Raw genomic sequence first — 27,714 nt, 5'->3', positions numbered from 1 at the left:
AGCCTCCCTCGGGAGGCGGTTCCGGCGCTGCCGAGTCTCTACGCTATTCAGGGACCTGTGCAGCCCGACGAGGGAGTGGAGGGTGATCCCGGAAGGGTTGGGCGAGGGCCGAGGGGTGCCCGAGCGGCTGAGGGGCGGTCGGAGGCGGCGGTGCGGAGGAGTCCAGCGGACCCAGCGGCGGGACCTCTGGCACGTGAGTTCCAGGGGGCGGGTCGGGGCGGCCTTGGCCGGGAGGAGGGACGGCTGGGCGGGGGCTCCTCTGTCAGTGGAAGGGGCCGGCGTCTGCAATACGAACGCGGGGGCCCGGGCCCCGAGCAGGCTGCAGAGTACGTGCGTGAATGTGCGGCTACGGGAGGGGGGCGCTGGCTGGAGTAATGGGAGCGAGGTTCAAGTCCCAGCGCTGTCACTGAGCAACCCTGGGAATGACAGTTAACTGCAGGAGGTTCAGTTTTGTCTTCTGCAAAACGAGAATATTAGTAATACCTGACTCATGCAGTTCTGCGCTGTAAATGTAGTGTATATACCACACACACACACGTTGCTTTTTTCCATAAGATATCTTTTCATTTCTAACAACCATCTTTGAGGTAGGCTTAACTGTCTTCATGTTAAGAGAGGGGACCACTGAGGCTTGGTGAGGTGAAGTGACTTACCCAAGATCACACAGCCGGCAGCGGTGGGAATCTAGCTTTTGATTTTTCAACTGTTTTTTTCTGCTCATCTCATGTTCTTTCTAATAAACCACCCTGCCTAAAACCCAGCATCATTATTCATAGCATTGGGCCCTGATGTGTCTTTACAGATCCCAAGGAAATAATTGTGAAATACATGTGGACTAAATCATTACTTGGCCCTTGTGTTTTGGAGATTCTTCATGACTCTTTTGAGCCCTTGGACCAGGCAGCCCAATTGAGGTTTTGAGCCAGGTCTGCCTTGTCCAGCCTTTGTTCTTGGAGGCCTTTGAGTCTGTACATGACCCAGCCCATGAATCTTGGAGAAAGTATGTATGTTCCATAAGGGTCAGATTGGGGGCCTGTTTGAAAGCTTCAACTAAATTTAACTTGTCCCTTTGGTCTTGGTGCCAGCTTTCTTGGAACAAAGCAGCTCTTGAGATGAGAAGGAACAATCCCCAGAAACCCTGCCTGGAAGATTAACCCTCCATCTGAGACCTCTCACCAGAGGCTCAGAACAGAGGCTGAAGAGGCCCAAGAAAGACTATATCCTAGAACTTCCTGGGCAGAAGTAATTCTTGGTCCTCCTACACAGAATGAGCAAGGCTTGGGTGATGTCGTTACTTCAGAAGCCATTGCATACTGTCCAGTGAGCAGCTTTCAGAACTGAGATGAGGCTGGCAGCATGAGCAGGGGGCAGGCAGCACAGCTGAGGGCACCTCAGAGGAGGCTTTGTGAGGGCACAGTCCAGGGAAAGGAATCACTGCCCATAGAAGGGGAAATTGCCCCTCTTGCCCACCCTAATCAGCCCACTCCCTTCACTCTGTGTTTACTCTCTACACAATCTACAGAGATGCACCATTGCTCTTTTAATTCTGATGGTAAAAAAATCAAATAGTTAATGTACAGGGAGTTTGAAGATTTTTGTTTTGCCTTTATTTGAGAAGTGAAAAAAAAAAGGTCCTAGAGAATAAGTGACTTGTGTAGTGTCACAATTTATTAGTGGCATGCCCAAAGAACTCACTTCTGTCCACTCTTAACAATTAAGTCACATCAAGTTTTTTTTATTAAAAGATCCTTTTGATAAACCAAGTTAGAGTAAACAAAGTACCCCATCCCTTTCCAGAAGATGTTGATGAGGATTTTCTAACTTAAGGGCCAAACACTGTCACTAAGAATGCAGAAAAACAATATAGCCAGGGCTTGCTTGCTTGCTTGCCTGATTTAATTTAATTATTTTTGCAGTGTTAGTTCTAGTGAAGGCACAGTCTTCTCTGTATTGTACTTTGTTTAATTAGTCCTCTGTTGTTATTTTTCTTTCAGTCAGTGGGAGGGAAAGATGAATTCTTTATAAAGTAGTAAGAAATGTATACATTCATCCAATGAAAAATCACATTCTAAGCTCTCTGTGACCTGTCAGAGTCAGCGTAGACATATGGGTCTGTCCTGCGCTCCTTAGGGTTAAAGGGACAGGAGCCTTGTAGGCAGCTGCGGTGTGAAGCATGATAGGCAGCTGACTCTGAGAGCTGCGCAGCAGCCTGGGTTGCATAGGACCTCATTCTCTCTCCTTTTTCCCCATCTGTACCTTTACAGTTCTTTTCACTTTTCCAAGAGCAGCAGGAAATGAACAAATCACAGGTGAGTTGTTTATTCCCACTTTCTTTTACAATGGACTTTGTGCAATTTGTAAAAGAACAGGAATTAAAATAGAAAGATTGAAATACGTGAAAATCAACATCAGAGAAACTACAGAGTATCAGGTCAATAGCTGAGCAAAGTCAGCGTATAGATGATATATGCAGGTCCCATAATGTACCAGGGTTATCAAAGTCGAGCTGCAAATTGGCCTCTGATTTTTCTGACAGCAAAAGAGAACCCAGAGAGGAGTCTTTTAGAGTACTAAAACATTGGCACTGCTGTAACAAATCATCATAGACTGGTGGCTTAAGCAACACTTATTCCTCAGAGTTGTGGAGTCTGGGAAGTCCAAGGTCAAGGTGCCAACAGATTTGGTTGGTTGATGAGGGCCTTCCTCCAGTTTGCAGATGGCTACCTTATCTTTGTATCCTCACATGGTGGAGAGAGGGGGCGGAGAGGGGCAAGCTCTCCTGTGTCTTTTCTTCTAAAGGCACTAATTTCATCATGAGCGCTCAACACTTAAGGACCCAGTTACCTCCCAGAGGCCCCATCTCCAAATACCATCATGTTGGGGATTAGGGTTTCAACATATGAATTGGGGGTGGGGGTGGGACACAAACATTCAGTCCATTACAGAGTTTGAATAGACAGTTTTCCAATGGTCTTGCTTGGTCCAGCAGTAAGACCTAGAATATCTGGAAGAAGGCTAAATGGTCTACGTGCCCTTAAAATGGCTTTGCATAAATATTTCCCTCAGCTAGACTATGGCACTGTACATAAGACTGCCACTTACCCTGCTTCTTTGCCAGCACTTGGTGTTGTCAGACTTTAGACTTACTGCCAATCTAATTTCTAAGAAAAGCTCATCATTTTAATTTGCATTTCTGAGATTACTGACGAGCTTGTATATCACATATTTTATTGGCTTTTCATTGCTTTTGTGAATGACTTCATTTTTTAATTATATTTTTCTATATTTATTAATTTTTAATAAATTTATATATTTTAGACAGTAATTCTTTGTCTGTTATTATTATTATTTTTTAAATTTTACACTTTATTTATTTATTTATTTATTTATTTTTGGCTGTGTTGGGTCTTCGTTTCTGTGTGTGGGCTTTCTCTAGTTGCGGCGAGTGGGGGCCACTCTTCATCGCGGTGCATGGGCCTCTCACTGTCGCGGCCTCTCTTGTTGCGGAGCACAACTCCAGATGCGCAGGCTCAGTAGTTGTGGCTCACGGGCCCAGTTGCTCCGCGGCATGTGGGGTCTTCCCAGACCAGGGCTCAAACCCGTGTCCCCTGCATTGGCAGGCAGATTCTCAACCACTGTGCCACCAGGGAAGCCCTGTCTATTATTTTTTTGCGTGAATATTTTCTCTAGGTCTGTCCCTTGACGTTTATATCTACAGTGGCTTTGGCCTTATGAGAGTTATATTTTTATGTAGGCTGATCTTTTGATCTTTTCCATTTGATTTTTTTCCTTTTGAATTTTATTTTAAAATTCTTCTCTAACCCAAGATAATGTTATTTTTCTTTATTTTCATTTAATTAATATTAATACTATTTTTAAAAATATTTAAGCCTTGAATCAATCTGGAATTCATTATTGTAGATAGATGAGGAAGGAATCCAGCTTTACCTTTTAACACATAAAGCCAATTGCACCAACTCATTATTAATCTTTTCCCCATTGAATTATAATGCCACAGCTATCATTCAATGTATTACCATGTCTGCATACATCTATTTCTGGGCATTGTAATTTACTCCGTTAGTTTTTAATTCCTTTTTTTTTAAAGTTCATTTTGTCCTTTCTTACCATTTTTCTGGTCTTACTGCCTGATAGCTGACATCCTTACCTTATGCCTGATTTTCAGAGATAACTCAGGAATTGTTAGCAAACATGAAGATACTCTCTGTAGGTTTTTGGTATACACCCATTATCCCATTAGGTAAGTTCCTTCCTATGCCTTAAGTTTTGAGTGTCCATTATACCGAGTGTTTTTTTCTACACCTCCTAAGGATAGATTTTGATTACTAATTTTATTTCTTAGATGGTTTACTGTTTTTTTTCCGGTTTTCTAAACTTTTGGTTCAATTTTTGATGCATATTTATTTTAAAAATTGTATATTTAAGTTTTCAAATGTATTTGCATCAGTGTGTTTAAAAGACTTATGATTTTTAAAATATTTAATGATAATTTTAATTCCAATTTTATCAGTTATTAAATTGTATATAATATAGAAGCTGATGATTACAAACAGAAAGACTGTGTTCTGGCTAGTCAAATATCTGAAAACCTAAAATTTCAGCATGTGGATCTAGGATTTATATTTTCAGATGGAGATAGTGTTCTCCAGATACTCTGCTAGAAGAGGACACGTACATTTGCTGTAGTGATGCCAGCCATTGCTGTATACCAAGCTATCATGGGCTTTTTTTTCTTTATATGTATTTTTTTCTGTGTGTGTATGGATTAGGTAATGTATTCACACTGGAAAAATCAATACAATATAAACAATATATATAGATACACAAGATGGATTCTCCCTCCTGTGTCTGTCCCTATCCCTGCAACCCCTTCCCTATAACCCCTTCTAGTTATAGGGAAGAAATTTTTGTATGTGTATTTTTCCATTTTTATTAAAGTGCAGAGACAAGTAAATATGATTTTATATCTAGATAGATAAATATATGTATACATAAATGTATATTTCTATTCTTATGTGTATTTGTATGTATATATGTGTGAATACATAGACACGTGTAAATACACATATATATGTATGTGTGTGCGTATACGATGGGTTTTTTTTTCTGAGGAACAAGAGCCAAGTTTTTTTTTTTTTTTTTTTTTTTAAATTTTATTTATTTATTTTTGGCTGTGTTGGGTCTTCATTTCTGTGCGAGGGCTTTCTCTAGTTGCGGCAAGCGGGGGCCACTCTTCATCGCGGTGCGCGGGCCTTTCACTGTCGCGACCTCTCTTGTTGCGGGGCACAGGCTCCAGACGCGCAGGCTCAGTAGTTATAGCTCACGGGCCTAGTTGCTCCGTGGCATGTGGGATCTTCCCAGACCAGGGCTGGAACCCGTGTCCCCTGCATTGGCAGGCAGATTCTCAACCACTGCGCCACCAGGGAAGCCCAGAGCCAAGTTTTTTATTTGTTCATTTCTTGAATCTGAAGTACTCTTTGAGGACATACTTGTTCTCAGTCACCACATAACTACAACCAACTTTATGGGGTTTTTTGTCAATTTTACAGAGGCCTACCCATTCCCCTAGTTTCCTGTTGTCATCAACCTTAACTAGGATGATTTGGTGTTCAGCACAAAGGGCTTCCACCAACTTGACGTATGTGTATTTATTTGTACACCCATCTTACCCGAAAGGATACACACACACCATATAATACCTTGTTCTTTACCTTAATTTTTACATGTAAGAACATATACTGGAGATCTTTCCAAATTAGTATGTAGGAAAACTTACATTGTTTTTTTAAAAATAATTTTTAATTGAGGTGGAATTCACAAACTGTAAAATTTACCTTTTTAAAGTGTTAAATCCAGTGGGTTGTTAGTACATTCACATAGTTGTGCAGCCATCACCACTATCTAATTTCAAAACATTTTCATCACCCCAAAAAGAAACACCCATAAGCAATTACTTTCCTATTTTCCCTCAACCCCCCAGTCCTAGGCAACCACTAATTGACTTTTTGTCTGTATAGATTTTTCATATAGGTGGAATCACACCATGTGTGGTCTTTTGTGTCTGGCATCTTTCACTTAGCATAAAGTTTTCAAGAATCATCATTACTATAGCCTGTATTAGTACTTCATTCCTTTTTATGGCTCTTATATTTCATTGTACAGATATATCAAATTTAGTTATTCAGTATTAGTTGATGGACATTTAGGTTGCGTTGTTTCCACCTTTTCGCTATTATGAATAACGCTGCTGTGAACATTTATATACAAGTTTTTGCAGGAACATATGGTTTCAGTTCTGTGGATATATACTTAGGAGTAAGAATGGAATTGCTGGGTCATATGGTAAGTTTATGGTTAAATTTTTGAGGAACTACCAAACTGTTCAATAGACGGGCTGTACAACTTTGCATTATGACCAACAATGCGCAAGTGTTCCAATTTCTTAAGTCCTCAACAACACTTGTTATTGTCCATCTTTTTGATTACAGCCATCCTAGTGGGTATGAAATGGGATTTCATTGTGGGGTTGTTTTTTTTTTAATTTATTTATTTATTTTTGGCTGTGTTGGGGCTTCCTTTCTGTGCGAGGGCTTTCTCTAGTTGCGGCAAGCGGGAACCACTCTTCATCGCGGAGCACTGGCCTCTCACTATCACGGCCTCTCTTGTTGCGGAGCACAGGCTCCAGACGCGCACTCTCAGTAGTTGTGGCTCACGGGCCTAGTTGCTCCGCGGCATGTGGGATCTTCCCAGACCAGGGCTCGAACCCGTGTCCCCTGCATTGGCAGGCAGACTCTCAACCACTGCGCCACCAGGGAAGCCCCTTCATTGTGGTTTTGACATGATTTCCTGAATGACTAATGCAGTTGAACGTCTTTACATGTGCTTGTTATTAGTACCCTCTTTTGAGAAATGTCTATTCAAATCTCTTTGCTCGTTTTATAGCATTAGCTGTCTCTGCAGTAGTCAATGGCAAGTTGTATACCATTTTTTCCATTTATGCCTATGCCAGGTATGAGGGCACGAACAGCAGAATGGAACTAAGTGTTTGTGTTCCTGGGAAGGTGCCATTAGCCACTATGCAGTGGGTTAACAGAGTGAGTCCCCTCTAGCCCTCTATGTGATTGCTGACATGGACAGTGGGCCCTAAGACTCTGAGGCAACACGATCTTTCCCACCAGGGGCAGTTATTTTATTGCCTTTGGGGGTCCACAAAATAATACATAACCTGGAGGGGTGCAGATGACACCTATGAGGATTTGTTGTCATAATGCTGACTAGTCCAGTTATATACTGTCTCAATCTACTTTTGCCATTTGGTTTCAGGAAGGGAAAATTGTTGGTCCATTGTGCCATTGCAGATCAGTATTACCCATTCTGGTATAGGGATCTCTTCCTGTCACAACGTAGGTAATATTAAAGCAGGGGACTCAAGAGCGTGCCTGCATCTGGACCTGTATCAAGGGAGTCACCGAGTGATTTGACCCAATGATAGCTTGAAGAAGGTCCAAGTTATTATGCATTGGCCAGGCCATTACAGTGGAATTGCAAGTTGAAAGAGACTTTATTCTGGGATGATAAATCTACCATTGTTTAAGTTTGCCTCCTCTTGCCACAGCTGTGCTAATTCTTTCCAGGGTGTTGTCATCTAGGAACAGCAAAGGAATGAAAAGAAGAAAGTTTAATGTTCCGATCCCCCTCCCACTCTGTCAGTCTTCTGAGACTGGATTTGCTCATGTTTACTACTTCTGTGGGGATCCATTGCCACTTTTGTTTGACCCTACATGCGTTCCAGTTTGTATGTGATTGAAGTTAAGTTCTTAGCTTAAAGTAGACTATCTTAACTATAAGATGTTTAATGTAGACCTTATGTTAACCATAAAGAAAAATCTCTAGTAGATAGACAAAAGGCAAAGGACTCAAAGCATAGCACTACAAAAAAAAAAAAAAATCAAGTCAGCAAGAGAGTAAGAAAGGAACAAAGGAAATACAAAACAGTCAGAAAACAATTAACAAAATGACAATAGTAAGTCCTTACCTATCAATAACTGCTTTAAAGGTAAATGGATTAAATTCTCCAATCAAAAGACACGGAATAGCTGAATGGATTTTTAAAAAACAAGATCTAACAATATGCTACCAACAAGAGACTTCATTTTAGCTTTAAGGACACATATAGGCTAAAAGTGAAGGGATGGGAGAAAAAATCCATGAAAATGGTAACCAGAAAAGAACTGGAGTGGCTATACTTATATCAGAGAAAATAGGCTTTAAGTTAGAAACTGTCACAAGAGGCATTACAATGGATACCACAGAAATACAAAGGATTGTAAGAGACTACTATGAACAGTTATATACCAACAAATTAGATAGCTTAGAGGAAATGGATAAATACCTAGAAGCACACTATACCAAGAATGAATCATGAAGTAATGGAAAATCTAAACAGATCCATAATGAATAAGGAGATTGAAACAGTAATAAAAAACCTCCCAACAAAGCCTAGGGCTTCATGGTTTCCCTGGTGAATTCTACCAAACATTTAAAGAAAAATTAATGCCAGTTCTTCTCAAATTCTTACCAAAAATTGAAGAGGAAGGAACAATTCCAAACTCATTTTACGAGGCCAGTGTTACCCTGATACTGAAGCCAGACAAGAACACTACAAGAAAAGGAAACAATAGGTTAATATCCTTGATGAACACAGAGGCAAAAATCCTCAACAATATACTAGCAAATTGAATTCAATATCACATTAAAAGGATCATACACCATGATCAAGTGGGATTTATCCCTGGGATGCAAGGGTGGCTTAACATATGTAAATCAATGTGGTGTACCACATTAACAACATGAACAAAAAAGTCATATGATCATTTCAATAGATGCAGAAAAGGCATTTAACAAAGTTCAACACCCTTACTTGATTAAAAAAAAAAAAAAACGCACCTCTCAACAAATTAGGTAGAGAGGGAATGTACCTCAACATAATAAAAGCCATATATGACAAGCCCACTTCTACCCTCATATTCAGTGTTGTAAAGCTGAAAGCTTTTCCTCTAAGATCAGGAACAAGACGAGGATGACCACTTTTGCCATTTCTATTCAATATAGTACTGGAAGTCCTAGCCATAGAAATCAGGCAAGAAAAAGAGATAAAAGACATCCAAATCAGAAAGGAAGAAATAAAATTTTCTGTTTGCAAATGACATTATGTTACGTATAGAAAACCCTAAAGACCCCACCAAAACAGTGTTGGAGCTAAATTCAGGAAAGTTGCAAGACACAAAATCAACATAAATATTATATGCAGGCTTCCCTGGTGGTGCAGTGGTTAAGAATCCGCCTGCCAATGCAGGGGACACAGGCTCGAGCCCTGGTCCGGGAAGATCCCACATGCCACGGAGCAACTAAGCCCATGCGCCACCACAACTGAGCCTGTGCTCTAGAGCCCGCGAGCCACAACTACTGAGCCCACGTGCCACAGCTACTGAAGCCTGCATGCCTAGAGCCTGTTCTCCGCAACAAGAGAAGCCACCGCAATGAGAAGCCCACACACTGCAACGAAGAGTAGCCCCCACTTGCTGCAACTAGAGGAAGCCCACGCACAGCAACAAAGACCCAACACAGCCAAAAATAAATAAATAAATAAATTATTTTTAAAAAATTATATGCATTTCTATACACTGAATCTGCAAATGTAAATTAAGAAAACAATGTACAATTGCATTAAAAAGAATAAAATACTTAAGAATAAATGTAACCGAGGAGGTGAAAGTTCTGTACACTGAAAGCTGTAAAATGCTGAAGGAAACTGAAGAACATGCAAATAAATGGAAAGATATTCTGTGTTCATAGATTAGTAGAATAATATTGTTAACATGTCTATACTATCCAAAGGAATCTATAGATTCCATGCATTTCTTGACATTGGTCTGAGCAATGATTTTTTTAATATGACGCCCAAAACACAGGCAGCAAAAGCCTAAGTAGACAAGTGGGAGTGCATCAAACTAAAAAGCACTTCTGCACAGCAAAGGAAACAACAAAATGAAAAGGCAACCCATGGAATGGGATAAAATATTTGCAAACCATACGTCTTCTTCTAGCAATCCCTCTTCTGGCCCAGAGAAATTAAAGCAGTACCTGAAAGAGAAATCTGTGCCCCATGTTTATTGAAGCATTATTCATAACATTCAAGATATTGAAGCAATCTAAGTGTCCATCAGCAGATGAATGAATAAAGAAATTCCATATACAATAGAATATTATTCAGCTTTTTACAAAAGAAGGAAATCCTGCCATTTGTGACAACATGGATGGAGCTAGTGGACATTATGCTAAGTGAAATAGATAGATAGGAAGTTAAACTCATAGAAAGTTAAACTCTAGATAGATAGATAGAAAGTTAAACTCATAGAAGCAGAGAGAAAAAAGTTGGTTGCCAGGGATTGGGGTTTAGGAGAAATGATATCTTGGTCAAAGGATATAAAGTTTCATTTATGCAGGATATGTAAGTTCTGGAAGTCTAACGTACAGCGTGGTTGCTATAGTTAATAATATGGTAATATACACTTGAAATTTGCTAAGATAGTAGATCTTAAGTGTTCTCGCTACACAAAAAAGGTAACTACAGAGTCAGCCCTCTGTAAGTATGGGTTCCACATCTGTGGATTCAACCAACCGTGGGTCGAAGATATTCTTTTAAAAATTGAAGAGGGCTTCCCTGGTGGCTCAGTGGTTAAGAATCCGCCTGCCAATGCAGGGGACACGGGTTCGAGGCCTGGCCTGGGAAGATCCCACATGCCGCGGAGCAACTAAACCTGTGCGCCACAACTACTGAGCCTGCGCTCTAGAGCCCGCGAGCCACAACTACTGAAGCCCGTGCACCACAACTACTGAAGCCCACGTGCCTAGAGCCCGTGCTCCGCAAGAGAAGCCACCACAATGAGAAGCCTGCACACCGCAACGAAGAGTAGCCCCCACTCGCCACAACTAGAGAAAGCCCACATGCAGCAACGAAGACCCAACGCAGCCAAAAATAAAATAAATAAAATAAAATAAATAAAATAAATAAATTTTTTAAAAAATTGCAGAAATTTCCAAAAAGCAAAACTTGAATTTGCTGCACACTGGTAACCTTTACATAGCATTTACATTGTATTGGGTATCATAAGTAATCTAGAGATGATTTAAAGTATGCAGAAGGATGTGCATAGGTTACATGCAAATACTATGCCATTTTATATAAGGAACTTGAGCATCCACAGATTTTGGTACAGGGGGTGGGTCCTGGAACCAATCCCTCACAGATACTGAGGGATGACTGTATTCAAGGTAATGAATGTGATAATTAGCTTGATTGTGGGAATCATTCACAATGTATATGTATATCAGAAAATATATACAATTTTCATTTATCAATTATACCTGAAAGCTGGAAAAAAATTTAAACCCCCAAAACTAACAAAAATATATAAATAAAACTTCTGTGGGAACTTGGGCTTGTTGAACATCAAGCATCCCCCAGTGGAGCGTATAGAATGGCAATTGCGGTATCCCTACAGAAGCATGGTGAAAATATACTGTAGGCTGTTCCATGTGAATATAAATGGTCCTTATCCTCATCCCACATGAGGACTGAGAATAACAGTGTACGGTTCTCTGGTATGGGCTGCCACTGTCTCAGTGACAGTGATGATATCTGGCATGGCATTCAGCCTGTGATAATCCACTGTCAGTCTCCATGCCCCAGAGGCCTTTTTGACCGTTCAAACCAGGCTTTTAAATTGTGGAAGAGTGGTTTATAACGTTTCTGTCTGCAGCAGGTCCTCAGTTAACAAAATAATGTCTTTTTCCCCACCTAGTATGCAGTATGCTTTCTGCTGGACAGTGTGCCATGGGTTGGGCAACCCTGGAGGCAGTCAGGAATGCACCAGCCTTCCATAATGACTTAAATCTGACTTTGTTAGGGTGCATACCCCTTGAAGTGGTGATGGTGTTCAGTACTGCACATGGCCAAATTATCAATGCCCATTATGCACCCAGCAGTGGGAACCATAGTCACCAGCTGTTCAAAAGTGTCAAGGTCATGGAAGACAAGAAAAAACAAGGAACTGCTTGGAGTGTGGAATCTTGGATTAGATTCTGGAACAAAAAAAAGGCTATCAATGGAAAAACTGGTGAAATCTAAATTAAGACTATAGTTTGCTATAGGTTAATAGCATACCAATATTAATTTCTTTTTTTTTTTTTCTTTTTTGACCACACCACGCAGCTTGCTCAATCTTAGTTCCCTGACCAGGGATTGAACCTGGATCCTTGGCAGTGAGAGCATGGCGTCCTAATCACTGGACCGCCAGGGAATTCCCCCAATGTTAATGTCTTAATTTTGATCATTGTACTTTGTTAATTAAGATCTTAATATTAGGAGAAACTGGATGAAGAGTATACAGGAACTCACTGTACTGTTTTTGCAACTTGTCTCTAAGTCTAGAATTATTTTAGTTAAATAAGTTAAAAACTGCAAAGAAATCTTTAACTTTACTTAGTAGATCTGGTATTGGTATTATAATTCTAAAACTATTTTGTATCAAATGAATGGGTAAATATATTGAAGTAGTTGAGAACCAGGGTTCTATTAGAGGGAAATTACAGATATGGAATGGGGAAATTGTTATTGGATTTAAATTGGAGGACTCAATATGAATGCATGATTTAAAAAATAATAATAATAAATATTTTCCTGCTGTAGCTTCTGAAAGGGCCTAGGAATAGTAACCCATCTTTTGCACACCTAGTGGCTAGATCTTGATTTCCAAATACTCTTCCCCACTAAAAGAAACCTAACTCTGGGACATGGGAAGTATAAAGTCATTCTGGAAAATCATTTTATACTAGAAACAAGAATGTACTGAAATGCTTGATAAAAGGACATAGAAGGCCACCATTGACCATACTGAGACAGCTTAGCATCAAAAAGAATAACTCTTAATGGATTATTACACAACAACCAAAAAAATTTCATGAGTTCCTAGTGATACAGAAGAGGCATAGAAGAAAGAAAGCTCTTCTTTATGGAAAAAATGCCAGCTAGCAAATACAGAAGGAATGAGAATAAGAAGATCACCATTTTACAAGCCCTACAGTAATAATTGATTTGGCAAGAATCATCCATTGGTACTAAAACCAGTGACTGAAAGGTTGAAGGTGAACAGGCTAATTAATTATACGGTCTTAAAGTGTTGCTTCCTCTCACTCTCCCCAGATTACTTATCAATTACAAGAGAAACTGTACCTTTACAATGGAGATTGCTGGTGATCACCACTTTAACTAAATAATCATACTCAGTTTTACCAATAGAGGGACAATCTGGTGTTTAGTTCCCCTGTATGTTTCAATAAGAGGTATGTGATAACCCCTGTTACGTTTTTGTCCAAAATATGAAAAGCTGATCTGCATTTAACTATAAGGAGACAATCTGACAAACCCAGAATATGGGATATTTTACAAGACAACTGGCCTGGATTCTTTTAAAAAATCAATACAAATGAAAAAAGATAGGGAGTCTGGTTTTCTGGATTAGAGAAGATAAAATAGGCATAACAACTAAGTGTAATATGTGAGACTGGATTGAATTCTAGTTTGGGGAAATATTTTGAAACAATTGAGTAGTTTAAATTAGGATTGTGTGTTAGATTATATTATTGAATTAACTTAATCTCCTTAGGTGTGAATGTGATGTATAGGAACATACATGCTGATGTATAGAAGGATGAAATCTCACGATCATTGCAAATTTCAAGTGATTCAGCCAAAGGTATAATTATATGTAGAAAGTGATACAGCAAATATTGCAAAAAGGATTTAGGTGATTATTCAAGTGTTCATTTTATGTTTTTTCAATTTTTCTTTAAATTTGAAAATCCAAATGAAAAAGTGAGGGATAAAAAACAGCATTGTGGCACATACCTAGCATCCAGAGCTTGGTGTCTAATACCATTCCCCACTGAAAGGAACCAGGACTCGTTGGAGAAATGGCTGATTCCAGAGCTGGGGCAGGATGGGTGTAAGATGAGCTTGGGACATCATGTTATGCCCTAAAGTAAGGAAGTATTCAAAGTAATCACAGGGCATGTCAGCTTGAAGGGGCTTCTGGGATAGTTGAACACCAAAATAATTAAGTACAATAATGAATTATAACCCACTGGGAAAAATAGGAATTTGTGAGTCTATACTTATAATAAATTGGCAGAAAGGAGGTTTCTTGCTTATGGTAGATTAAGGGCAAATTGGTAAATGTGGAAGGAGTACAGAAGCTGGAAAAGCAGCATTTTGCATCTATCATAGTGAAGATCATATCAGGCAAGAATCATCAATTCATGCTAAATCTAGTGGACAGTCTGATGAGGATTGGGGGATTTTCATGGTCTTAAAATCTCCCCAAAGATTGCTTATTAGTTCCAAGGGAGGTAAAAAGGCAGTAATTATACAGTGGAGAAATCGGACGACCCTTTGCCCGAGTGGGCAGAATTAGCATTTCCACTGAGGGACAGTGGCAGCATATGCTGTAGATAGGATACCTGTGAAGGGAACAACATCACCTATGCACTTTCCAACCTAGATCAAGTAACGTGAATCTAACCACAAGGAAACATCAGACAAGTCGAAAATGAACATTCTCATTTTTAGAAAGAGTGGGGAACCGTATTTTTCAAAGACGCCAATGTCATAAAAGGCAAAAGCTGTGGAAATGTTCCAGAACAAGAGAGGCTAAAGAGACATGACAACTAAATGCAATACTTTGCCCTAGAGTGGATCTGTTTTGGAAGGGGGAGGTGCTATAAAAGAGGTTATTGTGTCAATTAACAGAACTGACATAAGAAAGGTAACTTAGATAAAAGTACCGTGCCAATGTTAAATATACTGAATTTGATAGCGGTACCATGGTTATATAGGAGAATATCTCTATTCTTAGCAAATCCATACTGAAATATTTACGGCCATGATGTATGTAACTTACCTTCAAATAGTACAGAAAAAAAATGTGAGTGTGTGTTAGCAAACGTGTGTTTATAGGTAAAGAGGAAGAGAGAATACATGCTAATGATAAAATAAGTGGGGTTAAACGTTAACAAGTGAATCTGGGTATGCGAGTGTTCTTTGTACACATTTTATTTTTGCAGTCTTTCTGTGTGTTTGACAACTTTCAAACTTTTCTTTTAAAAAAATAGCATTATAGAGTCTGGTTTATATATTTTCTAAGGTGATTCAGATGTGCAGCCAGAGTTGAGAACCACCATTCTAGAATGTTAAATCTGAAGTTATGTAAGGCCAGGGCTTATTCACATCTTTTTACTGTTTTCACATTTTCTGGAGTGGGGGTCTTCAGAATGGAAGGTGGACATCCCAGGAGATATGCAAGACTATCCATCAGGGTCTCTGAAGAAGATATTACAATTTATATTAAATTTTTATCTAAAATTGAGAACGTGATTAAGCTTCATTAAATACTTGGATTGTCATTACATGTACTTATGTACAATACGTACAAACAGTATCAGTTCAAATGATGGAGTGGTGATCAAAGGATGTTTGGATTTATAGGAACTGGTTCAAAATTATTCCATGTCTGGTCCTTGAATACCTGTTGAGTACTTTATCTTACCATATCCCCTCACCCTGTTGACCTAGCAAACTATGCTAGTTGCTTTCCCCTGGACTTAACTTTTAAAATACATTTTAAATGCACACAAAATGCATTTGACCATGTGGAGGCTAATGCGTATTTCTGCATAATACAACTACTCAAAGATTTTCAGCCTCATAACAGCCACATAATAACAGATGGAACTAATTTTTCCTTCCTTTATGTCTACACTATATACTTTTCTGTTTTATAAATTTACTTATTTTATTTATTTATTTTTGGCTGTGTTGGATCCTCGTTGCTGTGCATAGGCTTTCTCTAGTTGCGGTGAGCAGGGGCTACTCTTCGTTGTGGTGCGCAGGCTTCTTATTGCGGTGGCCTCTCTTGTTGCAGAGCACGGGCTCTAGGCGCACGGGCTTCAGTAGTTGTGACTCGCGGGCTCTAGAGCGCAGGCTCAGTAGTTGTGGCGCACGGGCTTAGTTGCTCAGCAGCATGTGGGATCTTCCGGGACCAGGGCTCGAACCCGTGTCCCCTGCATTGGCAGGTGGATTCTTAGCCACTGCACCACCAGGGAAGACCCTATACTTTATACTTTGTAAGCATTTCTAACATAGTTCTTTTAATACCTTATTGTAAATAGATGTTTGTATATCTACTTTACTACTAGAATATAAGCTTATTGTTCTTGATTTTTCTGAGCAATTAGAATGTTTCCATGTACAGAGTAGTTAGCTCAGTAGAAGCTTTTTTTATTCAGCAGTTAATCACCATGTTGATAAGGTATCTATTTCTCCCATAAAAATGAAAACAGCATATATGGTATGCATCAAATATTTTTTTAAGTTCTATTCCTCACACATATTTTTCACATTCTCCAATTGTTAACAATTCAGACTGAACAAAATGTACTGTTACAGGGACTTGTATCATTCAAGGATGTGTCAATCAACTTCACCCAGGCAGAGTGGCAGTGGCTGGACTCAGCTCAGAAGATCCTGTATAGGGATGTGATGCTGGAGAACTACAGCAACCTGGTCTCAGTGGGTAAGCGGAGCTTCCTGTGTAAGTTCCTGGAGTTGGTGAAACATGTCAAACCTCTGAAGAGCTGAATTGTTTTTAGTGTTAAGGGTTTGGGTTCAAAAATTCTTAATTGCTTTGGGGCTCTAGAAAGGATGTCAGCGTCTTCGCCTCTGGTGAGAGGTGCTACCCTGCCAAGGTTGAAATAAGCACCCTCATCATGCATGACCGTCTTTAGGCTCCATGAAGCTCAAGTGTCTAGATAAGAGTCCTGTGTCATTTCCCGTTGACAGGGTGTCTTATACCCAAACCAGATGTGATCTCCCAGTTGGAGCAAGGAGAAGAGCCGTGGATAACAGAGGTAGAGTTCTCAAACCAGAGCCTTCCAGGTGAGTTACTGTGTACCAAAGGGATGGAAGCTAGTGGAAATTAGATCTCAAATGGACAGTGAGTTGTTTAACATCTGCATTAGTTTCTTAGGGCTGTGGTAACAAAGCACCACAAACTGGGTGCCTTAAAACAACAGAAATTTATTTTCTCACAGTTCTGGAAGCTACAAGTAAAAAATCAGTGTCCGCAGGGCCATGCTCCTGCCAACGACTCTAGGAGAGGGTCCTTTCTGCCTCCTCCTAGCTTCTGGTGGTTTCGGCAATCCTTGTCACTCCTTGACTTATAGCTGTATCACTCCAATCCCTGCTTCCATTGTCACGTCGCCTGCCTTCTGTGTGTCATCTTCTTTTAAGGACACCAGCCATACTGAGTTTAGGGCCCACCCTAATCCAGTATGACCTCATCCTAACTAATTACATCTGCCAAGACCCTCATTCCAAATAAGGTCATATTCTGAGATCCTGGGTGGACATGAAATTGGGGGAGACATTACTCAACCCAGTATAAGATCTTTGAAACATTTTTGGAAATCTCTTTTTAGAGACTTCATACCTTTTCAAAATTTGAGGATTATCCAGCCATCATTGCTAAAATACTTAAATTAACACCTTGAAATATCACCCTTCTCAAAGGGTGTGTTCATTCTATGCTTAATGTTTATAGAGAAACTTTGCAGTCTGACGTTACACAAATCTAATTCTTGGTTACTGCATCTTGAATCTTTACTTCTTCACAATTCCTCTCTTTCTGTAGCACTTTCAGTTGCCAGATTTCCTCTCATTTTCACATACTCCTTTTGACTTTCATCATTTTTAGATACCTTCTTTAGAAATTACTAAACATCTATGATTTTTGTGCTCCTCCAAGTTTCCCTAATCATTCCCTCTTTCCTTCTGTGGTAAAATGCCTCATATTTTTCTGTATCCTGACTCACAGTTCATTTTCTCTTTTATACCTGCTGTTAAGATTTCATTGCTGTTTTTTTTGTGTGTGTGCCCAAATTGATAGTTACTTTCTGTACCTTTGTGCTTTATTTGATAGCACTCAAAACCCTTTCTAAAATACCCCTAAACTTGCCTTTGGTGAGCAGAACTAATTTGATCACACTCACCTTTCCTAAATATTTACCCTTCTGTTGTCTGTCTAGTTTACCAGCCAACACCAGTGCTCATTATACAGCATACAGTAAACATTAATTAAATCAGTACATTTTTATGTATGCAATCATTTATTCAATTCAAGATGTCTGTAAAGGCTCTGTTTTATACCTTCTGCTCTTCTCAGATGTTTTTAAGTGATTAATCCATCTTCAAGGCTTAAGCTTCTCTTAGGTTTATGACTCCAAAGTTGGTGGTGATATAGTCACCATAATCAACACTTGCATTATAGCCTACAATGTGCACCGTTCTAAGCAGTCTATACATATTAATTCATCTACTCCTCACAACAATCCCCTGGTATAAATACTGTTACTGTTTTTCCAGGTAAACAGACTGAAGTCTAAAGAGATTAAGTAACATGCCCAAGGTCCTCCAGTTAATAAGTGGTACCTCTAGATTTCATACCCAAGAAAGTTGGCTCCAGAGACTGTACTCTTTACAACTATTCTGTGCTGCCTCTTATCTGTCTTATCTTGCTTCTGCCTTTTAAATCAACGTTTTACCTGTTTGAAGATCAGCTCTAGTAGACCACTTCATTGATTTTCAGAATGTCAGAGACTAAAGTCATTTATATTCCATTTTATATTTCACTTTATAATGTCTACTCATTTTCCATATTCCCCCTTTATTCATCAGGCTGTTATCCTCCTCTTTGCAGGTATGGAGTCATCTTGAAACTTCCATCTCTGCCATTCTCTCTTATAAATTTTATTTCATTATCTGTTATTTGTTCTTATTCCCCTAAGTTCCCTCAGTGTGCTCAGTTGTCATGAATTTTAACCAAAACCAGAACCATATTATCACATACCTGGGTTCTTATTTCATTTGTCAGATTCGATTACCAAAATTGTCTAATTTATCTTGATACTAGCCTAAGAAGATAAATATGCTTACTATAATTTCCAAAATTTATAATTCTTTTTTATAAGGACTATCATTATGGCCCTGTGTTTCCTAATCTAATTTTATTTTTCTCTATTTGCCCAAAACTCATGCTAAATTCCATCTGATCCATATTCTTAAATATCCTGATATATATCTAGATCTTTTTAAAAAATATTTATTTATTTGGCTACACTGGGTTTTAGTTGCAGCACGCGGGATCTTTAGTTGCGGAATGCGAACTCTTTGTTGTGACATGTGGGATCTAGTTCCCTGACCAGGGATCAAACCTGGGCCCCCTGCATTGGGAGCGTGGAGTCTTAGCCACTGGACCACTAGGAAAGTCCCTAGATCTTTTAATAAAGTTTATTTTGCCTCCCCAGAAACCTTAAATCTTTAATTTTTTAAAAAAATTTATTTTATTGGAGTATAGTTGATTTACAATGTTGTGTTAATTTCTGTTGTACAGTACAGTGATTCAGTTATCATATATATACATCCTTTTTCATATTCTTTTCCATTACAGTTTATCACAGGACACTGAATATAGTTCCCTGTGCTATACAGTAGGATCTTATTGTGTATCCATTCTATATATAATAGTTTGCATCTGCTAATCCTAAACTCCCAACCCATCCTTCTCCTACACCCTCTCCCCCTTGGCAACCACAAGTCTGTTCTCTATGTCTGTGAGTCTTTGTCTGTTTTGTAGATAAGTTCATTTGTGTCATATTTTAGATTCCACATATAAGTGGTATCATATGGTATTTGTCTTTCACTTTCTGACTGACTTCTCTTAGTATGATAATCTCTAGGTCCATCCATGTTGCTGCAAATGGCATTATTTCATTCTTTTTTATGGCTGAGTAGTATTCCATTTTATATATGTACCACATCTTCTTTATCCATTCATCTGTCAGTGGACATTTAGGTTGTTTCCATGTCTTGGCAATTGTGAATAGTGCTGCTGTGAACATAGGGGTGCACGTGTCTTTTTGAATTATAGTTTTGTCTGGATATAGTTCCAGGAATGGGATTGCTGGATCATACGGCAACTCTATTTTTAGTTTTTTGAGGAACCTCCATACTGTTTTCCATAGTAGCTGCACCAATTTACATCCCCACCAACAATGTAGGAGGGCTCCCTTTTTCCACACCCTCTCTAGCATTTGTTATTTGTAGATTTTTTAATAATGACCATTCTGACCGGTGTGAGGTGGTACTTCATTGTATTAATAGTTTTGTTAAATCTTTAATTTTGAGTTCAAGTTTTAATTGCTTTCAAGGAACTGTTCTTTACTACTCTAGCTGTATGACTTTAGACGAGTTACTTAATCTTTATATACCTTAGTTTCCTCATTTGTAAAATGAGGATGACATAGAACTGATCTCAAAGGTTGTGAGGATTAAATCAGTTATGTGTTAATTTGTATTAGATGTTGTTATTGTTCTCTCACTTCTTGTCTTCCATTTACACTTAGGAGGTCTACTAAAAATTGCATATGTTGATTTATGAGTTTCTTTTTCTCACCTTGCTTATAATGCTACTAGATAAGTTCTTCTATTTTTCTCTTCCTAATGTTCTTGTGTAACAGAACTATATATTCGATGATTATATAATTGATTGATAGAGGAGTCAGTTGAGAAAGAAACCTTTTTTTGCCCTACTAAAATTCATAAAAATCAGAGATGTGTTAACCAAGATATAAAATTGAGTTAAGAAGTAACACTATTGCAGGAGTAAGACTTCTTTGCATAAAAAGGTAAGTTAGAATATTGAAATTGGAAAAAAAATGGGAATTCATGATTAGCACATGTTTGGTATTAAATAACTCTGATAGACTGAAATGACTGTATCAGCATTCAAAATAAAGCTATTAAATATTTGATCTTGTTGCAAGGATCACCACTTGGTCTGCTTATTTCTTACCTAGCATTAAAGGTCACATTTGGAGAAACCAAATACTTGTATTTAGTGCCTATTTTCTCCCCTCTTTTAATACTACAAAAGGGTCTTTGACATAGATAGATAGATAGATAGATAGATAGATAGATAGATAGATAGATAGATAGATAGGTAGGTAGGTAGATAGACAGAACACAACTAATTAAGAGGCATTTGCATTTTCTTCCTGGGAGACTAGGCCTGAAGCCAAAACTTAATCATATTTAAGTACAATTGTAGAGCCAATTCATAACTAACTTAAGATTCATCAGATGTGATTAATTTTCCTCTGTTCTAGAAAAAGTCTGGAGAGGCCAGAACATCCAAGACCAACAATCCAGTCAGTTTATATTAATCAAAAACAAAACACTGATTAATGAGAAAAATACTTCATGTGCAAAAGCATTTACTATGGGTATAAATCCTGTAGGTTCAAGAAAAGTGAACTCTAAATGTGATTCATATAAGAAAAGTTTGAAATATATTTCAGAATTAATGATCAGTAATAGAAACTGTGTAAGAAAGATGACTGATGAAGGTAATTTATGTGGGAAGTCACGTTTCAATACTAAGCTTGAAGAATTGTCTGCTGAAATTAATGAATATAATAAAAATGGGAAGGATATCAGTCATAATGAATACCTTGTTCAGCTTCAAACTTTGGAGCCAGACTGTGGATTTAATGAATCTGGAAAACACTTTTACAAGGCAGACTTGGATAGCCAAAAGAGATCCCATGGTGGAAAAAAACCCAGTAATGAATATGAAAACACTTTCATCCAAAAGTCAGTCATCAGTATATATGAGAAAACTCATATACAAAAGCCCTTTGGAAGCAATGAACATGGGCAATCCTGCACAGTGTCAAAAGTTTTAAATCAGGGAGCACATACAGGAGAGAAGCCCTTTGGATGTGATTCATTTGGTTACTCCTCAACCATTATTGTACATCAAAGAAATCAATCAAAGGAGACACCCCATGAGTATCCTCAAAATATGAATGCTGTAATCCAGACAGCACAGCTCACTGAACGTCAGAGAGCTCATACAGGACAGGAATCCAGTGAATATAATGAATGTGAACAAGCATTTAAGATTTCGAACTTTAAATATAAGAGAATTGACACAGTGAAGAAACTTTATGAGTTTACTGAGTGTAGGAATGCCTTACACAAGAAGTCTCATTTCAGCCATATTCAGAGAACTCACATAGAGAAATCCTATGAATGTAATCAGTGTTGCAGAACCTTCAACAGAAAAACACACCTCACAAAACATCAGAGGATACACACAGGGGAGAATCCCTATGAATGTAATGAATGTGGGAAAGCCTTTTACAACAAGGCACACCTCACTAGACATCAGAGAATACACACAGGGGAGAAACCCTATGAATGTTCTGAATGTGGGAAAACTTTCTGTGTGAAGTCAACACTTACCGTGCATCAGAGAACACACACAGGGGAAAAACCCTATGAATGTATTAAATGTGGGAAAACCTTCTATGTAAAATCAAAACTTACTGTGCATCAGAGAACACACACAGGGGAGAAACCTTATGAATGTACTGAATGTGGGATAACCTTCAGTCACAAGTCGACACTCACTGAACATCAGAGAACACACACAGGAGAGAAACCCTATGTGTGTACTGAATGTGGAAAAACCTTCTGTGTAAAGTCAAAACTGACTGTACATCAGAGAATACACACTGGGGAGAAACCTTATGAATGTATTGAATGTGGGAAAACCTTCAGTGGTAACTCACAGCTCACAGTACATCAGAGAAAACATACAGGAGAGAAGCCCTTTGAATGTACAGAATGTGGGAAAACATTCAGCCACAAGTCTTCCCTTGTTGAGCACCAGAGAACACACACTGGGGAGAAACCCTATGAATGTACTGAGTGTGGGAAAACCTTCAGTAGCAATTCAAATCTCAAAGTACATCAGAGAACACACACAGGAGAGAAGCCCTATGAATGTACTGACTGTGGGAAAACCTACAGTCACAAATCAAGTTTTAATGAACATTGCAGAAGGCACAGTGGGCAGAAGCCCTGTGAATGTGATAAATGTGGTACATCATTCTGCCACAATTTGGTCCTTACTAAATACCAGAGAATTCCAAAAGGAAAGAAGAACTATGAGTATAATCTATATAAGAAATCTTTCTTGCTAGAAGGCAAACTCCATGGTACATCAGATAGCACACCTGGGAGAAGAAGTCTTTAAATATTTTAAATCTCAAAAACCCCAAAATCAAGTTCATAAATCAAATTCATGGTATGGCAAAGAACTGATGAGGTGAAACATTGATCATCAAAGAATCATAATAATGAAATACATTAAAAAATCCACTTCTATAAGTAGCTATAACTAATTGTACATCAGATTATTAGTCTATGATTGAAGCTTTGTAGACAGTTTGAATATGTTTTAGCATTTGACGAGATTTCAAAAAATTTTACATCAGAGAATCCATTTAGAGGAATCTTAACATGAAAAACTATATTACAAAGAAATAATATATCATCACAGTTTTAATATCAGATGTAATGTGAAATATTTTATAGAATATAAGCCAATATTCTGATATGTGTATGGAATGTTGAAAAATAGGAAGTCCTTTAAAATTTGAATAAGTTAACTGATCAAGACATAGAATTAAGCATATATAAACTGAGCTGATGTATGCATATGCTTCATCACAGGACTGATACATGTATTGGATTTGCATATGCAATTCTAGAATAAGTGGGTATAGACTTTATATACCCTTAGTATAGTAAAAATTATTCCCACTGAGTTCTCCACATCATTTTGCCTTAATACCTTTCAACACACTATATATTTATTATATTTGGCAAATTTTAAATATTATACTTTAATTCCTTTTCTCCAACATTTTGCTGACCTCATTATATGGTATTTGTCATTGCTATTGAACAATATTTTTAATAAAGAGGTTTATGATTCCACATGCTTTTTTTTTTTTTTTAATGTGTAGAGGAGGAGAGGGGAGTTGAGGAGTGGGTACTGGCCCAAATGATGCATCAGAACTGTCAGTGTAGCTTTTTTTTTTTTTTTTTTTTTTTTTGCTACACTGCGCAGCATCCACATGCTTTTTTAAATAATGTTTTTATTTTCGAATAATTTTAAACTTAGAAAATTGCAAAGACAGTCCAGAGACTATCACCCAGTTTCCCGTAATGTTATCATCTTATGTAACCTTGGTATATATGTCAAAACTAAGATATTAACATTGGTGCAGTATTAGTAACTAAAGGCTTATATTTGGATTTCACCAGTTTCCACTAACGATCTTTTTCTGTTCTAGGATCCAGTCCAGGATACTACATTGCATTTAGTTTTTATGTTTCCTTAGTCTCCTCTGGTCTGTGACAGTTTTTCAGTCTTTACTTCTTATTTATGACCTTGACACTTAGGAAGAATACTTGTCAAATATTTTCTGGAATATCTCAGGTTTTCTCATAATTATACTGGGGTTATGAATTTGGGGGAAGAATACCACAGAGATGAGGCACCCTCATTGCATCAGGAGAGGGTGTAAAGATAGCAACCTGACTATACCCTGGTGATGTTACCCTTGATCACATGGTTAAGGTGGTGTCTGCCAGATTTCTCCACTATAAAGTTACTGTGTTTCCCTTTCCATACTCTTCTCTTTGGAAGTGAATCACTAAGCCCACACTCAAGGGGTGGGGAACTAAGCTCCATCTCCTGGAAGGTGGGGGGAGTATGCATAAATTATTTGGAATCTTATAAAAGGAAAGTTTATTCTTTCTCATTTATCCAATCATTTATATCAATATGGCCTCATGGATATTTACTTTATTCTCTGGGTTATTCCTTTTGTTGTTCAAACTGTTCTGGCTCTGACCATTGGGAGCTTATAGGGGAACATCTATACCACAGTACTCTGGAAATCTTGCGTGTCTCCGTGTAGGCCTCGTAGTCCAGACTCAATTGCACGTTGACCTAAGTCTTGGCAGATACACATTTTATGGGGAGCTGTCACGAGACTGCTTTTCTTTCACCTCTTATTATGTGGGAGGCTTCCATGAGACAGTTTCTCATCTGCCTCTCTGGTTCCGGTTAGTTATGGGACTTCGCAACTTGTTCCCGTCTCCCTTGGGTAGAGCTACAGTCTAGCACTGGCTCCTCTGTAAGAGAGTACCCCAGCCACTCATGATGCCCATTATATGGCCCTATTTGCTTTGCCACCATCCTTTGGGAGAGGAGGCGCAGGCAGCTGACACCATGGTGATCTTGTGTAGGTAATAGCAGTCTCAGTCCGTCTGTGCTTGCTGTGACCTTACCAGACAAATCTGTGGCACAAGGAAAGCCCACCGAACAGCCGAGGTACTCACAGCTGTTTAGAGACTGCCTGACAGAACTCTTTCAGGTTGGTTCCTGTGCCCTTTTGACATGCTCCCATCCTTTTGTTGTCATTGTTACTTGTTTTATTTTAATGGACTTAAAATGTTGCATTTGTAAAATTAATTTTCATTCAGATGGTTGGTTTTTCTTGTCTTTTTACTGATTTTAATTATTTGGGAAAGGGTGTGTGATTTTCATAATGACAACATCCCACTGAAATCCATCTGTCTCGCCTCCATTGATGGGTAGCTATTTCAAGTTCAGCAAAGAAGACAGAGGCTGATCTCCACCTCTTCAATTAGTGTATGCAAAACAAAAAAGCAGCCCACACATAAGAGACAGGTATATGTATACCGGAAGCTGTTATTGTGCTGAGCCTGCTAGACATTTGCTCAAATTCTTGTATCAGTGCATTTACATTTAACATAATAAATGACCACTGACATAGTATGGAAAGAAACAACAAAGTACAAGAGAAACAAAAACATAGGCCACTTTTCAGGTATCTTTTTGTTAGAGCTAAAATATACTGTACATTTTCAAGAGCTCTCTGAAGGGGAGAAAATTAATGATACCCAAATATACTAAACTATATATCTGCCTTCCACACTTTTCTTCTATTGGTCAAGGCAGCTTTTAAGCACAGTAGGAAAAAAAAAAAAAAAAGATAAAGCTCATGGTCCATTCATCCACTTCCTATTATAGTAGTTTAAATGCTGAAGTGTCCTAGAACTTTATGTATTCTTAATGAATTAAGCTGAGAAATTTTTCTTTGTTCCAGTCTACAGCAAATATTTGTTTATTAAGAAATGTATAACTCCTCTCACCATCTGCATAAAATTTGTCAACATCTACCTGTAAAGAGATGAATACAGGCTGATAGCCTGTTCCTATAGGGTCCTAACTCAACACTACTGGTTATAGATAGCCTGTTCCTATAGGGTCCTAACTCAACACTACTGGTTATAGAGTCCTGGTATGTTTGAGCTGCTCCATACTAAGATTGCCTAATAAAATTCCCAAAGGGATATATGCATTTGGCATTACCCAAAAGATTATTTTAAGATTTTCTTAGAAGAAATTTTTTACAGTAAAGGAATCAGAGTCTAAGTATCATCAGCTTTGTGTACTTGGGTACATTTTTGGATTTTCCACCCTTAATGCTCTAGTGCAAGAAATAAATAGTCTAATAAATTACCTGGTGTTCTGTAATTATCTTTACATCTTAGTTAAGAGAGAAAGAGATCTTCATTGTCCTGTCCCTTGCAAATACTAAGAAGGTGATATCAAAAAAGGACACGCACTCCTTTAATCTAGCACAATCCCCCACTATATTTTGTATATCATAACATTGACATTTTTGAAAAATTCAGGTCATTTTGTTATAGAATGTTCCAAAATTGAGATTTTTTTCTGATTGTTTTCTCATTTGAAGATTCAGGTTAAACACTTTGGGCAAGAATATTACATGGGTGACATTATATAATTTTGATTGCATCATGCAAGGAGGTGCATGTTTTCAGCTTGTCCCGTTTTGGGCAATGCTTAGTTTTACCCGTTGGTGAGATGATGTGATATATGGAGACCATGTAAATACCTGGTTTCCCAACAAAGCTTCACTCAATAATGTTAACACCCATTGATGATCTTTACCTGAATCACTTATTACATTGCTGGGTGTAACATTAAATTTTCTAATCTACTATTTTTTCTATATTTATTAGCTGACAGCCTTCTCTAAAGAAGAGCTTATTTTCATCACCACCATCCCTTCTGAGGAACACTGTGAACTCACGTATTCTTTTTTATGCAATGTATCATAGCTCATTAACATCATTATTCTTTTTGATGCTTTTTGCATCAAGGACACTGAAGTTGATTATACAGCAGAAGTCTTTGTTATTAGGAGATATATACTGTAGAAATGAAGTGTCATGATATATGCAACTTTCAAATTATTGAAAATATTCAAATACACAAATTATACAAAATATACCAAAAAAGTGTATTTGTACGTAAAGAGAGAGTTAATGTGGCAAAATATTAACAAATTTTAAGTCTGGATAAAGGTTTGAATCTTTTTAAGTAGAAAAGACAAAAAAAAAACCAAAATGTTAAAAACTGATCAGTTCTAAACCTCAGGTAGATTCCTTTTTCTTCCATTGCACCCAATTTCAAAAGGAGGGAAGTGTTCCCCTCCAGTCCCCAATACCTTATTCGTCCACCTTCATTAAATCTATCATTCGGT

At 38.2% G+C, this 27,714-nt stretch overlaps 2 protein-coding genes across 2 annotated transcripts in view; both read left to right on the top strand.

Annotated features, from left to right (window-relative positions):
* Window positions 1-24,225, top strand: LOC309643109 (uncharacterized protein). The gene is made up of 5 exons (XM_082425526.1): window positions 1-82; window positions 2,265-2,309; window positions 16,586-16,712; window positions 16,979-17,074; window positions 21,361-24,225. Exons 2-5 carry the CDS (start codon window positions 2,295-2,297, stop codon window positions 23,295-23,297), a joined length of 2,175 nt encoding a protein of 724 aa, XP_082281652.1. The 5' UTR covers window positions 1-82; window positions 2,265-2,294; the 3' UTR covers window positions 23,298-24,225.
* The window catches only part of LOC309643134 (uncharacterized protein), a 46,447-nt gene continuing 18,807 nt past the window's right edge, over window positions 75-27,714 (top strand). Inside the window, exon 1 of the mRNA XM_082425632.1 lies at window positions 75-193. The gene's annotated coding sequence lies outside the window, so the exon portion shown is untranslated. The remainder of the gene's footprint in view (window positions 194-27,714) is intronic.

Source organism: Balaenoptera physalus, assembly GCF_965194825.1.
Source record: "Balaenoptera physalus genome assembly, chromosome: 14".
Lineage (NCBI taxonomy): Eukaryota > Metazoa > Chordata > Mammalia > Artiodactyla > Balaenopteridae > Balaenoptera > Balaenoptera physalus.
This window is presented reverse-complemented; position numbering and strand designations above follow the sequence as displayed.